We start from the raw sequence: 15,891 nt of genomic DNA on the forward strand, positions 1-15,891 counted from the left end.
AAAAGTTCAAGAATCTTTATCGATGCTCAAAAAAAACTAAGATAATGCAAAAATGATTCTTGGTTTCTGTCAAATATACTCCTATCCTAACAATCCATAAATCAATCAGCTCTTATGTAATTGTATATAAAAATTGGTTTGGTTTTTATTATTATTAGAGAGAGAGATTTGTCTTTAGTCATTTTTAACAGTTGTTTTAATTCAATGAATACACATATGACAGTGTATCCCATTCACAAACATATTCAGTTGTTCTGCTCAATGCCGGTCAATCACCCTCCACTTTGTTGGTAGGGCCAGGTTAAATGTTTGAAATCCCAACCACTGTCTTCTCATTCTCCTTAGCTTAAAGTTCAAGATTAGCTCACTGTGAATTCAAGATCTCTGGCGCATGTGTACTTTGTTTCCTAAACTGTAAATGATTGATCGTATTACGCACTGAGCTTCTGTCTCGAAGCTCTCAGAGATGAATGAGTCCACAGAGAAGACGCAAGATGCCTCGGGAGCAGCTGAACACTCTCTGCTTTAAAATGAGAGAAGGATTGCCTAAATGGAGAGATGTTTTCACATGGTGAGTGTGTAAGACCATAGTGAAAATCAGGCTTTTATTTTATCCTCCATGGATCACTCTTAAGTTATGCTGTTGTGTTATTTTAGTATTATTCATGTTGTTTTATAAATAGTTTAAAATAGCCTCCAAAGAAATATTTTCAGTTTTCATTTTTAACTTTAGCACCGCAGTGGCGCAGTAGACAATGCTGTCACCTCACAGCAATAAAGTCATTGGTTTAAGCCTCGGCTGGGTTAGTTGGCGTTTCTGTGTGGAGTTTGCATGTTCTCCCTGCGTTCATGTGGTGCTCCAGTTTCCCCCGCAGTCCAAAGACATGCGCTAAAGGTAAATTGGGTAAGCTAAATTGTTCGTAGTGTATGAGTGTAAATGAGTGTGTATGAATGTTTCCCAGAGTTGGGTTGGAGCTGGTAGGGTATCCGCTGCGTAAAACAATACTGGATAAATTAGTGGTTTATTCAGCTGTGGCAACCCCAGATTAATAAAGGAACTAAGCCGAAAAGAAAATTAATTAATGAATGAACTAATAATTGTTTATTAGTTTTTAATTAGATTTCAGTATTAGTATTCAGTATTTCTCAGATTCCATAAATAAGTGTCAATTTTCTGAAATTGAGAGTTATACACATCACATGAAGGCTGAATAAGTAAGCTTTTTTATTGATTTATGGTTGGTACAACTATTTGAATATTTGGAACCTAAGGGTTCAGAAAATTCTTAATATAGAGAAAATTGCCTTTAATGTCGTCAAATTAAAAATTAAAATTGAACATTACTAATCAAATATGTGGATTTATTTATAATAGCAAATTTACTTAATATGTTCATGAAACATTCATTCATTCAATCATTTTCCTTTGGCTTAGTTCCTTTATTCCTCAGGGGTCACCATAGTGGAATGAACCCCCAACTTATCCAGCATATATTTTACAAAGCGGATGCCCTTCTAGCTGCATCCCAGTACCAGGGAAACACCCATACACACTCACTTACACTCATACACTATGGCAAATTTAGTTTATTCAATTCACCTGTATTGCATGTCTTTGGACTTGTGGGGTAAACCAGAGCACCAGGAGGAAACCCACGCCAACACGGGTTGAACATGGAAACTCCACACAGAAATGCCAACTGACCCAGCCAGGACTCAACCTTCTTGCTGCCAGGCGACTGTGCTAACCACTGAGCCACTGTGAAAACAATCTTTACTTAATATTCTAATGATTTTTGGTTATTGTTACAATATACCCATAAAACAAGGCTGGATTTTTGGTCAAGGGTCACATACTATATTTGTATTATAGTTGTTTTATTTTTATGTATGATTTCTTTTGCAAAAACCAATAAACACAATTTTGACACATTTTCCTGTCATGCTTTCTTAGGGCAAATTAGCTCTTCGATGCAGAACAAAAACATGATTTATGAAATTATTAAAAACATTTTCAAATGAACTTGTCATATATAGTTTATACATAAATTTTAGAGCAATCATTTACACTCAAAAAAATATTTTTGTTTCTTGTTCACTTATTTAAAATGACCTAACCCAGCCTTTTGGTGCTGAATCTAAGTAAGAGGTTCTAAATATTCATGAATTTATTTCTCCTGTTGAACGCAAAACAAGACATTATGAAGAATGTTGGGAAAAAATTTCCATTGACATCCAAAAAAATGCTATGGAAGTCAATGGCTATTTATTCCAACAGTCTTCAGTATATCTTCCTTTGTGCTCAACAGAAAAAAAATCCTCAAACAGGCTCTGAACAATTAGAGAATGAGCAATGGTGACAGAATTTATCCATGTCCGTGTGTGAACTATCCCTTTAAAAATGTCATTAGAAAAGAATCGTCTCAAAACCTTGATAAAAGATTGCAATGATTCCAGTGGATGTTGATTGCAGGCAGCTGTTGAAGATTCTGCTGATGGGACAAGGCCTCTCAGCTCTGATCTGTGGCACTGCTGTAACATCACAGTATCTGGCATCCGTTTACTATCTGAATACCCCTATGCTGCAGAGCTTTATTAACTACACACTCCTGGGCATCACTTACACCATGGCACTTATCTTCAGAAGAGGTATTTGATCACGAATCATCAGATTTTCAATGAATTTCAATCTCTTGTTTCAATCTTGTTCATTATTTAAAGCTCTTCAGATATCTGACACTTTCTGGCATGCGATATTCAGGATGCCTCTCTTTTAATGTAGGTGATGGAAATATTTTGCAGATATTAAAGACAAAATGGTGGAAGTATCTATTGTTGGCGGTGGCAGATGTGGAGGCAAATTATGCAGTGGTGAAAGCATACCAGTACACCACATTAACCAGCATACAGGTCAGATTAGATCATATACAGTATCATTATCATTCTCTCATGCTCACTAGGTGTGCTGATTAAAATACAGTAAAAACAGTAATATTGTGAAATAATAGTAGATTTGATATTAGTATTTTCTGTTTGAATATATTTTAAAATTGTCATTTATTCCTGTGATTTCCATCTGAATTGTCAGCATTTTTAGTCTGGATCAGTCTGGATATTTAAGTAAATTAGTTATCATAATACATGTCTTTATTTTCATTTTTTTCAAAAAGACAAGTTTACTTTAAAAAGTTATTGATTACTAAGTACTAATACTATTATTAAATTGTATTTGAATTTATTTTACATATAAACTAGGTCTGAAATGTAATTTCAAAATGATATTTTAATTGTTTGATTGTATAATACTACTTAAAATCCTTAAAATCCTTAAATAAAGCGCATACACAATATAAGTTAAACTTTTATTTCTTTACATTAAAGTCAAATTTTGCCCTTTAGGTTTTTTAATATATATATATACTTAACCCTTATGTACTTTTTGGGGGATGTTTTTATCCACTCTGGGGTGATTTTGAGTCTTAATTTGGCCATAGATTTTTCTGTCTCAGCTAGCAGAATGATTTTTGGTGACAAAACTTATATTGACACATATTTTGACAAAATGCTTTGCAATTTTCTTAAAATCTCAACAGTATACTCTGGACAAATGTACTACCCTTTTGTTATGTTTGGGATGAAAACATCCTCTAATTTAAACTGCTGTAAAAAAGCATTAGATGAAATGTTCTTTCTTAGATTAGATGAAATGAGATGATTAGATGAAATGTTCAATCTTTTTTTTTTTTTTTTTGCATACATTTTTTACCTTTTATTAAAGTCTTGGACATGTGAAACAAAATCGCCTTTTAGGCATTGTTTTTGATTGAATTTCAGTTTTTCTCCCAAACTGGTGGCTGTTTTTGCCCCATTGACTTCCATTATAACCACATTTTTTTAAATGCAAAACCATGACTTTATATAATCAAGTATTTTTGATTGTTGGTGATTTTATCCTGTTGGGAAGAGGTAAAATCTGTCATTTTAACTGTTGATCATCAGTTGGCACCAATAAACCTTTAGATAGGCCTGTGCAAAAAAAGCTTAGTTTCTGGAGTATAAGAGCAAAGTGTTGCAACATAGGCTCATTCTGAAAACATAACCCTATATTTCTGGAGATCACGAATTACGTAGCCAGAGCTACGTATGGCTGCATTTCATCTTTCAAACGAATGCTACAGGGCAGTATGACGCCATTCCTTTTCTTGCTAACCAGCTGACCGGTTAGTTTTTCTGGTAGCTTGACACGTACGTTGGGTCAACCTGTGCTTTTCAATATACTATAGGTTAGGTTGGGCGAAGCAGTGGCGCAGTAGGTAGTGCTGTCGCCTCACAGCAAGATGGTCGCTGGGTCGCGGGTTTGAGCCTCGGCTCAGTTGGCGTTTCTGTGTGGAGTTTGCATGTTCTCCCTGCGTTCGCGTGAGTTTCCTCCAGGTGCTCCGCTTTCCCCCACAGTCCAAAGACATGCGGTACAGGTGAGTTTGGTAGGCTAAATTGTCCGTAGTGTATGAGTGTGTGTGAATGTGTGTGAGGATGTTTCCCAGAGATGGGTTGCGGCTGGAAGGGCATCCCCTGCGTAAAAAATGACTGGATAAGTTGGCAGTTCATTCTGCTGTGGCAACCCTGGATTAATAAAGGGACTAAGCCGACAAGAAAATGAAATTAAATGGGTTGGGTTTAGGGAAGGAGGAGGGTGGGGGGATAAGTCGGTTGGTCAGTCAGTCAGTGAGTTAGTCAACAGTGGCCTCTGGTGGATTTACGTAAAAAGAGCTGTTGCAAATGGCACTAAACAGCAGGAAAAATAACATGAGATGTATTCTGCTCTCTCCAGAAATGTACACTGTAAAAAATCTTGGGTTCCACATGATTCTTTCATGTTGTCCCAACACAAATTGATTAAGTTAACTCAAATATTTTTACAAATTCAAGTGGATTAAACATAAAACAATCAAGTTGTCCTCCGCAAAGACTTAAAAAATGTGTTGGTTCAACTCATATTAAATAAGCAGTTTTAACAAGCAGCAACGTAATTTATTGAGTGTATATAGGGCTATCAGAATGAGTCTGGGTTGCATTAAAGTGTGTGTATGTTTGTCTGTGAGTGTGAGAGTGACTTTTGTGCACTTGTGTCTGAGAAAACCTCAGCTCTCAGAACTACAAGGAGTAAACAAAAACAAAGACTGTATTTATGCACCAACAAATGTGGTTATACAATTGGACAGAAACAGCCGCTAGCAGTAAATTAGAGAGAAAAAATGAAAATCTAACAATGCATCAAAGCCAATGTTGTTACTAATTGTTCACATGTCAGACTGTGATACAAGGTAAAGAACTACAGTCCACAACTACTTTTTATTTTTATAATACGTCAGTGTGTGTGTTTTTTCACCAAATCAGTGACATCATTTGTGAACTTGGCAATTAAAAAGTTAAAATCCTGTAATTTTTAAAAACATAGTAGTTTTGATCAGGACTGAGGTTGATTGACAAATTTATGCAAGAAAAATTAAAAAATATATTTATCTTATGCATTTCAGCAGTATAATAACTCTATAGTTGAAAATAAAATTCTTACTCTGCCTGTGTGACTTGATTTAAAGTATTTAAGATAAGTAAATTATAAGTAACTTATTAAATGATCTAAAAAATCAATAGCAAACTCTTACTTTTCAGTAAATAAGCCATTTAATTACAGTAAATAGTTACATTGTAATGAATTATGCTTGAATGAATTATATTTGATGAATACAAGTATTAAATATTGTTTTTAAAACAGTTCTAAACGTTTAAGCATTTTAATTTGCATTTCACAATGTAACACATTAACAAAAGCATTGAAATACTTAAAGCAAACAGTTATTTCATCAACCAACCTTCTTGTCTGTGTTTCAGCTGCTGGACTGCTTTATTATCCCAGTTTTAATGATCTTGTCCTGGTTCTTCCTGAAGACCCGCTACAGGATCATTCATTATGCAGCTGTAGGCATCTGTCTGGCCGGGGTGGGAGCCATGGTGGGAGCAGACATCCTCGCTGGACAAGACCAGGGATCATGTGAGGAGCAAGATGCTTCTCTGGAACAAAATCAGCTACAAAACTTTGTATAAGTCAAACCATAATCATTCCTGTGTCTGTCAACAGCCAGTGACGTGCTCCTGGGTGATGGTCTGGTTTTAGTTAGTGCCACTCTGTATGCCATCTCTAATGTGTGCCAGGAATACACAGTGAAGAATCTGAGCCGGGTGGAGTTTCTGGGGATGGTTGGCCTCTTTGGGTCTATTATCAGCGCAATCCAACTGTGAGTTTGGTTCTGAAAAATTACAAAATACTCCCTAAAGCGATAGTTCACCCAAAACCGAAAATTTTATCATGGTTTATTCTCAGGTTGCAAAGATATTTAAAGGTGCTGTATGTAGTTTTTGACTCATCTAAAGAATGAAAAATAATATAATATTTTTGCAGATATTTAAGATACATGAACATACTTGTTTATCTTAAAAACAAAGCTAAAGTCAAATATTTTGCTTTAAAAATGTGTTTTCCGTGTCAGAACGAAATGGTAAGGGTTATAATCTATTTAATACATATAAACCCACTTTAGCATTACTAAATTTACATGCTGAATCACTCATATGTGTTTAGTTCTAAAGTTTAATTTCAAACAGTTTATTTTATTTTCAAAACCTGAGGTGAACTATCTGCTGCTGCTTTCAGTAGTATGGCAATAAATGTCATGTAAAATGGCATTCAAACTCACATTGTTACGCCTGTTTCACACCGCAAGCGTCAGCGGCGCGTGAGCAGAGCGTGAGCAGCGCGTGTGTTTTCGGCGTCCATGTTAACAGATTAGAGCTTTCATACCGCACGCAGCAGCAGCGCGTCAGAGCGAGGCGTGAGCGTCGCCGAAGCAGCAGTGCAGCGATAGTTTCGGCGCTGAGTCTATTTTTGACGCACTGCTCACGCTCAAAGTGACAGTGCATTGATAATGACCAAAACACATTGAATGACAGTAAAAAGTAGCAATTTTACCCAATACATGCGTTAATAATGTCAAATGATTTATATATATCATTCAAATGTACTTAAAACGATTAAAAAACGGCAACAAACATTTATTTAGGCCCGAACTACAAAACCAAATGTAAAACCATTTTAGTATCAGTTTCGCTTAAGTTGCACGCTAGTGTTTAAGGAGAGGGGAAATAGAATATTTACGGGATTTGTAGTCTATAGCGAAGTGTATTGTGGGTAGTGTAGTTCGACACGCATACTGGATTATGTGAGCTCGCTGTGTTCTGTGCAGCTGAGCAGAGCAAGAAAGTTTAATCGGCTTTGTTTTATGTTCACTCGAGTTATTCCTACCGGGAGCTGTTTGCACTGTGAATCTGACAACACGAAAATAAGTAAAAGAATGGCATGCATTGGTTACTTTTGTCCGTCTCATCATCTGCACGAGCATGAATTAACGAGCTGTTATTCTGCCGCTGGACATCACTGAAGCGGAGAAAGTAACACTAGTTTGATCATGTATAAATATCATTATAACTATATTGTATAAATATGATTATAACTAGGTCTACAGCAACCTAATATTTCAAAAAACAAATGACATGATATCACAGACGATTGTCTTCTGACTGTAGACACTTCTCATATAAGTTAGCTTGAGAAGCATACAGTACTATTGGATCTATAAAATTCGTAAAATAAAGATTTGCAGGTTAAAGAAACAGCATAGGAGGGGCTTTGGTGCAGATGAAAAGTTTAAAAAGTGTATTTGTATACAGAGAGACATGGGTAACTAGGTAGAATAGACAGAGATAGGTTGATCTCTGCAGCAGCTGCCGAAGAGCTGCGTGCTGCAGACGCAGCTGGTGTGAAAGTCAAACGCCTGCGTGCTGCTAATGCTCGACATACGCGCTGCGCACGCTCTGCTCACGCGCTGCTGACGCTTGCGGTGTGAAACAGGCGTTAGCATTTAACACTAAATAAAGCACATGAGGTGTACCTGTGGTAATCATTGTCAGTTTTCTATTGTTAACCTGCGAGAAATATAACCTGTTTCTAACATACCAATTTGAGGTGTTGGTTAGGACAAAAACTCCTTTTAATATTAAAAATATTAATTATATCGGGTGCCGTTGCTTTTATTTAGAACTTGGTTTAAATCACTCACTCCTGTCCTCAATCCGGCAACCTAAGCTTGCGTTTGTTTTGATCCAGGAATGCAATACCTAGTTCAACCACTGGGTGTCAAACTTACATACTGCACCTTTAAGTTCGTTTTTCTACTGTTAAACACAAAGGAAGATATTGTTAAGAATGCTGGTGGAGAAACAGTCATTGATAGAGACAGAATACATAGGCTATTTCCATACTAGAAGGAAAACAATCCAATCCTCTCCATTGACTTTCTATGGAGGGAATCTGCCACGCTGTCATTCCTAAATAATTACAAAAAACTAAACAATCCACAAAAGCAGCTGTGTGACATGGTGTACAGCAGACAAAACGAAGAAAACAGAACTAAGTTTTTATAAACTACAAACTGTAAAAACCAGCTATTTAAGGGGGACAATACATGTAGATATAGGTGGACGTGAAGCACCGTCAGCTCAAATAATGAGAAAATTGTGGGGATCCTGGCACTCTGTATGCCTCTGTGAGGAAAAAGCAGTCGCCTAAAGTTATTTGCGAGTGCCATAATTTAGCTAACAGCTTTTCCCACCAATGTTTGGTGAAAAAATAAAGTTGTAAATATTAAAATGTTTCATGTTGAGCCATTCAAATGGATCATTTCTCCAACAAAAGGCCCAGGTAAGAAAATCTAAGGGCTGACATGGACCAATAAAGTTTAGTTTTTTTATATATCTCCTCTTCACAGGTTCTCATAGAGTGCTGAGTAATCGTTGTAACATGGTTAAGAATAATGAATGTTTCCTGTTGTGGGTTAAGTTACATTCCAACAGGTGTAAAGCAAGCTCTTTAATAATACACACCGTGCCCTGCTTTTGTGTCCTTCAATTTTTTTTTTTTTTTTTTTTTTGAGGTAGTGAAGGGGGTTTAGGAGAGTATATTAATCAACAGCTTTTAAAAATGTAGTTGTGTATTTAGCTTAGCTTGCTTACTCTGAAACTTTTTTTAATTCGTTTTTGCAATATAACACAAACACAACAAGGCAAAATTCCAAAAAAACGATTAACAACTTTTTTAATTAACAAGAATATTGTTTAATATAAACTGAATATTAACATCTTTCCCTAAAAAAAAAAGTATATATATATATATATATATATATATATATATATATATATATATATATATATATATATATATATATATATATATATATATATATATATATATATAGATAGATAGATAGATAGATAGATAGATAGATAGATAGATAGATAGATAGATACAATTTTTAGAAAACTGGGAGGACAACTTGAGCGAAACTTTTAACCACCATTAAAATAAATCAAACCAGAAAGTTCATATAAATATTAAAAAAAATTATGTGCTGTCGTTTCAATGTCAACCTCACAGGATGTACAATTGCTGTGATCTAAATTAAATCTATGTCTAAGAAACACTGAAGATGAGTAAATATCCTTGAATATTTTAAAGTGTACTTCTTTAGCTTTGGAGGTATGGGGAAGGAAAGAAACATTGCTTTTAATTCGACCTTACTCTGAAACTTGTCACATAGCAGTTTTAGCAGTTAAGCTTATTTTGTTCGCCAGAAATTCACCCCCAATGCAAAGTCAATGGAGTAGGTTGGATTGTCCATCAGTTTTTGATTCATCAGGTCATCATCAGATTGTCTCTTTAGTATTTTTTGTTCCTAATATGGTTGTCAATGGTTACTTTTTAAACATTCTTCAGAATATCTTGTTTTGTGTTTAACATGCAGAAAATAAAAATTAAGATAAAACATTACAACAACTTGACCGTGAGTAAATGAGGACATTTTTATATTTTTGGGGTGAACTGTCCCCTCAAGTCAACACCACATCATTTGTTTAATTTGGTCACTTGCAGAGGGATTCTAGAACATAAAGAAGTGGCTAACATTCAGTGGACATGGGAAAAGGGTAAAGTATGGGTTCTAATGCCATATGAAAATGCTTACCCGTTGTGTCAGTGATGTCATTTTATTGTTTTTCTCTCAGCTCTTCTCTTGTCTGGATATGCGCTCTGTATGTACGGCTTCTATAGCTTCATGCCTGTGGTGATAAAAAGGAGCAGTGCCACAGCGGTTAACCTTTCCTTACTCACCGGAGACCTCTTCAGCCTGTTCTTTGGGCTCTTTTTGTTCCATTATAACGTGAGTAAAGTAATTTATTCAGATTGTCTTTGATCAGTCTGCTTACTTAAATAAAAGTTGCTTCTGATTGGCTGATAGGGATATTTCTTAACTTAACAGAGGATCTGATGTTCGGAAACTTTGTAAAAGGGTTTTGTTAAATATACACAATGGGGGAAATAAGTTTTAAATATGTCAAGTTTTTTCCTAGTGGACAAGTACAGATTTTGGTAAAAACCCATACAATACAAACATAAAAAATAATACAAAACAAAAAATAAATACATAAATTGTGTTATAATAGTGTATGTGTAATAATGAAATGACAAGGAGAAAGTGCTGAACTACTGAAATGTATTTAATATTTTATATAAATGGCTTTTTTGGTGATGGCAGCTTAAAGACGCCTCTCATTGGGAGAATGTGGTCACATGCTCAGGTGTGATGTTTTTACAGACTTCAACAGACTTCAGTTTAAAAATCTGGCTGGTTCTGTGGGTATGGTCTATCAAATCTGATCTTTAGTTTGTATTTTATATTGGATTTAAGTCAGGTGAATGGATGGGCCATTCTACAGCTTGATTTTCTTTCTCTAAAAGAATTTAAGAGTTTCCTTCATTGTCTTGCTGAAATGTCCACCCTGGTTTCATCTTCATCATCCTGGTAATGTAGATGTCGAAGTGAAGCAGCTAATATTAATTTACAATGACAAAGGGCAGAGGGTTGCTGAAGAACTAATGAAATATTTAAGCTGCTGTCTGGGCTTTCACTGCCTTTCTACAGCTCCTTTTTTCATGTGTTAAATACTTTACTTCTCTGTCATTTCATCACATAACAACTTCATTAGTAAACTAATTTTAAACTTATTTAATTTTTTTTAAACTAGTTTTGTTTTCTTTGCATAAATGGATTTCTTTGGTTGGTACCAAAAATTTCAAGTCAACAGCACCTTTAGAAATATGTTTTCTGAGAAAAATGATGATGTATTCAATACTTATTTCCCCTACTGTATGAAAGAGTTCTCATACAGCAAGCTTGTTGACACTGGAATATTAAAAATAAAAATAACCTTCAGGCACTTAATGTAAAGCATTTTTTTTATCGTCTGTAGACTCATGTGATTTTATCCTGGACTTTCCCACTAGAATACTGTGTGCATGATTCAGCATCAGTCTCTCCACCCAAACCCAAAAATCCTTTAAAGTCCTTTAAACCACGTGCTTAGGCTTACATCAAAAATAAAATGAGCTAAGGTATGCTAAAAAATTATGCAATAATACATTTACTCCACTTTTTCCGATCAACCTTTAATCTAATTAATGAAGAACATGACTGCAGTTTCTAAGTAAAAAAAAACAAAACACTACTGGTCAGTATAATGACTTCATCTTGTGTTTCTTTTAAAACTAAGAATTTTTCACAGGGCCATGTTACCAACAAATACAGAATTATTTCTGAGCAGTTTTTTGCACAACACCAAACATATGCCACAAAACACCTTAATGTTGTCTATGATTTGTAATCAACTACATTTGCCTCAACTGCCTATCTCCATATAGACAATTTCTGGTTTGCTGAATTATACACATCCACTTGTTAAGTGGTGACGTATGGAGCACTGTTTCTGGAAATAAGCCACAACTCATTTGAATGGACTTTTAGTCCACTTTTTAGTCACGTCACACATTGAAGTGAATTTTATATAAAATCATGGTGTACACAACAGTGTCTGGACTTGCTGCATCACAGACACCAATAGTTTAATAATTTCTTCAAGAGGTAACACTTAGCTCATGATTTATGCATAGCTTGTTTGGCATGCTGTCCCGGGAAAGAGCCCTGAGCTCAATGGATCCTCGAGCCCCTTGCAGGGTGAGGGGAGATTGAGCTCAGGTTGATCTCAAACTCCGCCGCTGCTGAGGCCAAGGCGAACTTCCTGAAAGTGAGATATTATAAAAAGGTTTAGGCTTATCAATAATATAGAGGACATTTGGATGGTGGGAGGAAACCGGGGAACCCGGGGGAAACCCACGCAGCCACAGGGAGAATATGCAAACTCCACACAGAAATACCAAATGGCTCAGCGAGGACCCAACACCACTGGTATTCTTGCTGTGAGGCAACAGTGCTAGTCACTGAGCCACCGCGCCGCCCATTCTGTATAAAGGAGGAAGTAGGGGAGGAGGGGGGTTTCTTCCAGACGAAGATAGTTGTAGAAAGGAAATAAGGATATATATATAGTGACTTGGGATCCTTTGATTGGAAGATCATGATTAGCTAATGTGGACCAGCTGGGTCAATCATAAGCACATGCTCCTCTCGAAATTAGTTTAAAAATTAAACTTCACTAAAAAAAATGACACACTTTCTGGACATCTGATATTAGTTTGATAGAGCGCTTGGACCGAATAGGGTCTGTCTGCGAACTGTAAGACAGGGCGTAATAAAATGTAGTCGGCAAGATGGCGTTGTACATCAGTTAATAACATCTACACCTACTCCACACCTAAACCCAACCATCACAGTTATTAACGTCTATACCTACTGTACCACAACCCTAAACCCAACCATCACCGTTTTAAATGTCTACACCTTCCCCAAACCTAAACCCAACCATCACAGTGATTCATACTATACCCAACCCTTAAACCAACCATCACAGTTGTTAATGTCTACACCTTCCCCAACCATCACAGTTATTAACACCTATACCTACTGTACTACAACCCTAAACCCAACCATCATCGTTATAAACGTCTACACCTTTACAAACCCTGAACCCAACCATCACAGCTTTTAAATTAAAGGCTTGAGTTGCAGAAGCTTCATACTTGATGCTGTTTATACTTGATGCACTCGCCATTGTGCTGTTATTTGTAACCGCATGGGGTGACGCCTACTAAAACGGATGAAGAAGTTAGGAGTTGCATGTTGAATGAATTTAATAATATAGCTAATTAAATGGTTGTGGATAAATTTGGAGAAAATACTTGTAAGTATTTCCGACATCTTGCCAACAACATTTCGCTGTGACATCTCGCATGATTCAATGGGATCTCGAAAACTACAAGTTACGCCTCTTCATCTTACACCCCCGTCTTGCAGTCCGCAGACAGATACACTTGCTTGGACCTGGAAGTCGCTTTGTGTGACATCACACTTAACAAGCAGATAACAAAAAACACCCTATAGAACTTTTTTTCAGATTCACAAAAATGTAGACAGCGCCCTCTAGTGGATTAGTGCAACTGGAGCACTGTATTTTACATTCTGCTAAAATATAGGCTGAGGTACATATTTCTAATGAGCCTGGGTTGGTTTTCTTAACTTGCATTGTGTTTGAGCTCTCTCAGCCACTGTAGCCTTCTGCATATGTCCCTCCAGATTTATCTTTGTTTAGACAATTTCTAGATGTTGTTTATTTCATACAAATGGTGTAATAAAAATGCATAATTTTTCAGTCCATCCTCACCTCATGTGTTGTTCCTCAGTTCTCAGGCTTGTACATCGTGTCGTTGGTGGGAATCCTCATTGGGTTCATCATGTTTAACACCGTTCCGACGTTAAGCAGACTTTCTGACCCGCTGTCTGATGAAGAAGGTGTTGACAATCACACAGCGGACACTGACAACAACAGTATTGAAGGCTGTGAGGGAGAGATCAGCTGTGCACATGCAGAGCAGAGAGAAACACCACCAGCATGTGCCGTCATAAACAGTGTCAAACTCTAGTCTCCATCAATTCTGTTCACTTTTCATAGTTTTTAATATAATGTTATGTTAACATCAAACAAGTGACATTGCACACTGAGTGCAAGTAAATGTTTAGAAAAGCGATCACCAGTACTGGCCTGGAGGGCCAGTGTCCCTGCAGGGTTTAGCTCTAACTTGCCTCAAACACACCTGCCTGGGTGTTTCAAGTATACCTAGTAATAGCTTGATTAGCATTGTCAGGTGTGTTTAATTAGGGTTGGCGATAAAATCTGCAGGACACCGGCCCTCCAGGAACAAGTTTGGTGACCACTGGTTTAGATCATGACCCCATACATTTTTTGATCATATATTTTGTGTTTAATCATATACTGCATTGCCATATTCACTGTAAAATATCTGCTAGTTAACAGGTTACTTTCACATGGTGTTTTCTGTTTTTTTACAGTTCTGAATTGCATTATGGGATCTGGATCATGCTCTGTCAAATTTTAAATATTGAAAATTCAACACTGCAGATGAACAAGTTTGAGACAATATATTATTTAAGAAATAATACAGAGAGAATTGAGATATTTAAAATAACTAATAAAGTATGGGCAGTTTGTTACCAGGTTTTTGTAGCGTAATCCTGGGCCTATCACTTCAAACCTTTCAACATCAAAAGCCTTAGGAGGAAAAATCAAGATCCCAGAATGCAAGTCATAAATAAGTGGAAAACAACATCAATCACCAAATACGGAAAACTGTTCATTTAAAAGTATTTTTTTACAGTGCACTCTCAGAAATAATGGTACACGAGCTGTCACTGGGGTGGTACCCTTTCAAAAGATACAGGGTTGTACTTAAACGGTGCACATCGGTACCTTAAGGTATATATTAGTACCTCTAGGTTTTAAGAGGAACATTTTTGTACTTATAATAAGTAGCCTTAAGGTATTAATATGGACCTTTTAGGTACAAATTTGCACCTTTTGATAAGGTACCACCCCAGTGACATCTCACGTACCTTTATTTCTGAGAGTGTGGAGTAGTAAAACAAAATTATAAGCTCTGGGAATTTTTTTTATAAATATTTCTCAAGGGCATAGCGTAAAGCTTGTATTTGTTACCATTTATCCAGACTCATGTGATCATATCCTGGACTTTTCCACCAGAATATTATATAAACATTGTCCAAACTCCAAAACTGTTCGAACATCTAAACTCCAAAACTGAAGTCCTTTAAAGCACAAGTGAAGAATTGGGTTGCATTTATCAGCTCGTAATACTCTGCACGATTGATTCAGACTGTGAGGACTCATTTTGTGGGCTGATGTTTGTTTGATTTCTGCTGGATGAACAGCGGGGCTGAATATGCTAATGAATCATGTGGTTTTGCTCTGTAATCTCATGGCATTTGTACTTTGCCTGGAAAGTCTTGCATTCCCAGATGTTCTCCACAAAACTCCTCTGTTTGTCTTTTAGATTATTGTTGTTATATGCTGATTATGGAAGGCATTTGCAGTTTAGAGAAGATCTAAAAGAATAATAAAGTTGCGCAATAAACACCACTTGTGCATCAGTTTGACTGAATATTAAGATGTAAAACGTCCCTCCTTCCACTTTTAGAAGTCATGAAAATAGCTTAGAATCACTATGATGATTTCTAGTAGTCAGATGATACTTTTTCCAGCATTTAAAATAAAGCAAAAAACCCTTCGAAGAAACACACTGAAAAAATGATCTGTTGGATTTACTAAATATTTTAAAGGTAACTGATTACAAACAATTTGGGCTGAATTTAAACACCAATAAAATTGAGTAATGTTTAACTTAATTTGTGTTTAAATTCAGCCCAAATTGTTTGTAATCAGTTACCTTAAAAATATTTAGTA

At 36.1% G+C, this 15,891-nt stretch overlaps 1 protein-coding gene across 22 annotated transcripts; it reads left to right on the top strand.

The window, feature by feature from the left end:
• Positions 1–462: 462 nt before the first annotated feature.
• slc35f2l (info solute carrier family 35 member F2, like) lies at positions 463–15,567 on the top strand. Of its 22 annotated transcripts, none has more exons than XR_015509494.1 (10): positions 463–571; positions 2,474–2,649; positions 2,783–2,910; positions 5,890–6,049; positions 6,137–6,293; positions 10,040–10,092; positions 10,171–10,325; positions 13,796–14,146; positions 14,293–14,787; positions 14,997–15,567. XR_015509494.1 is itself a non-coding variant. In XM_087284219.1 (8 exons), the coding sequence occupies exons 1-8, from the start codon at positions 471–473 to the stop codon at positions 14,033–14,035; spliced, it is 1,170 nt and encodes a 389-aa protein (XP_087140345.1). In that variant the 5' UTR covers positions 463–470; the 3' UTR covers positions 14,036–15,567. The 22 variants fall into 22 exon arrangements, 4 of the variants coding, with proteins under 4 accessions (XP_087140345.1, XP_087140346.1, XP_087140347.1 ...); XR_015509495.1 differs by having other exon boundaries at positions 15,009–15,567; XR_015509500.1 differs by having other exon boundaries at positions 2,783–2,871; positions 14,293–14,807; positions 15,009–15,567.
• The last annotated feature ends 324 nt before the right edge of the window (positions 15,568–15,891 follow it).

Source organism: Danio rerio, chromosome 15, assembly GCF_052040795.2.
Source record: "Danio rerio strain M-AB ecotype USA chromosome 15, GRCz13ab, whole genome shotgun sequence".
NCBI lineage: Eukaryota > Metazoa > Chordata > Actinopteri > Cypriniformes > Danionidae > Danio > Danio rerio.

Coding starts and splice junctions, on each gene's coding strand:
- slc35f2l (XM_087284219.1), top strand. CDS start 471: ATGAGTCCACAGAGAAGACGCAAGATGCCTCGGGAGCAGCTGAACACT. Junction 572..2,473: donor TGGAGAGATGTTTTCACATG/GTGAGTGTGTAA, acceptor TGTTGATTGCAG/GCAGCTGTTGAAGATTCTGC. Junction 2,911..5,889: donor CCACATTAACCAGCATACAG/GTCAGATTAGAT, acceptor TCTGTGTTTCAG/CTGCTGGACTGCTTTATTAT.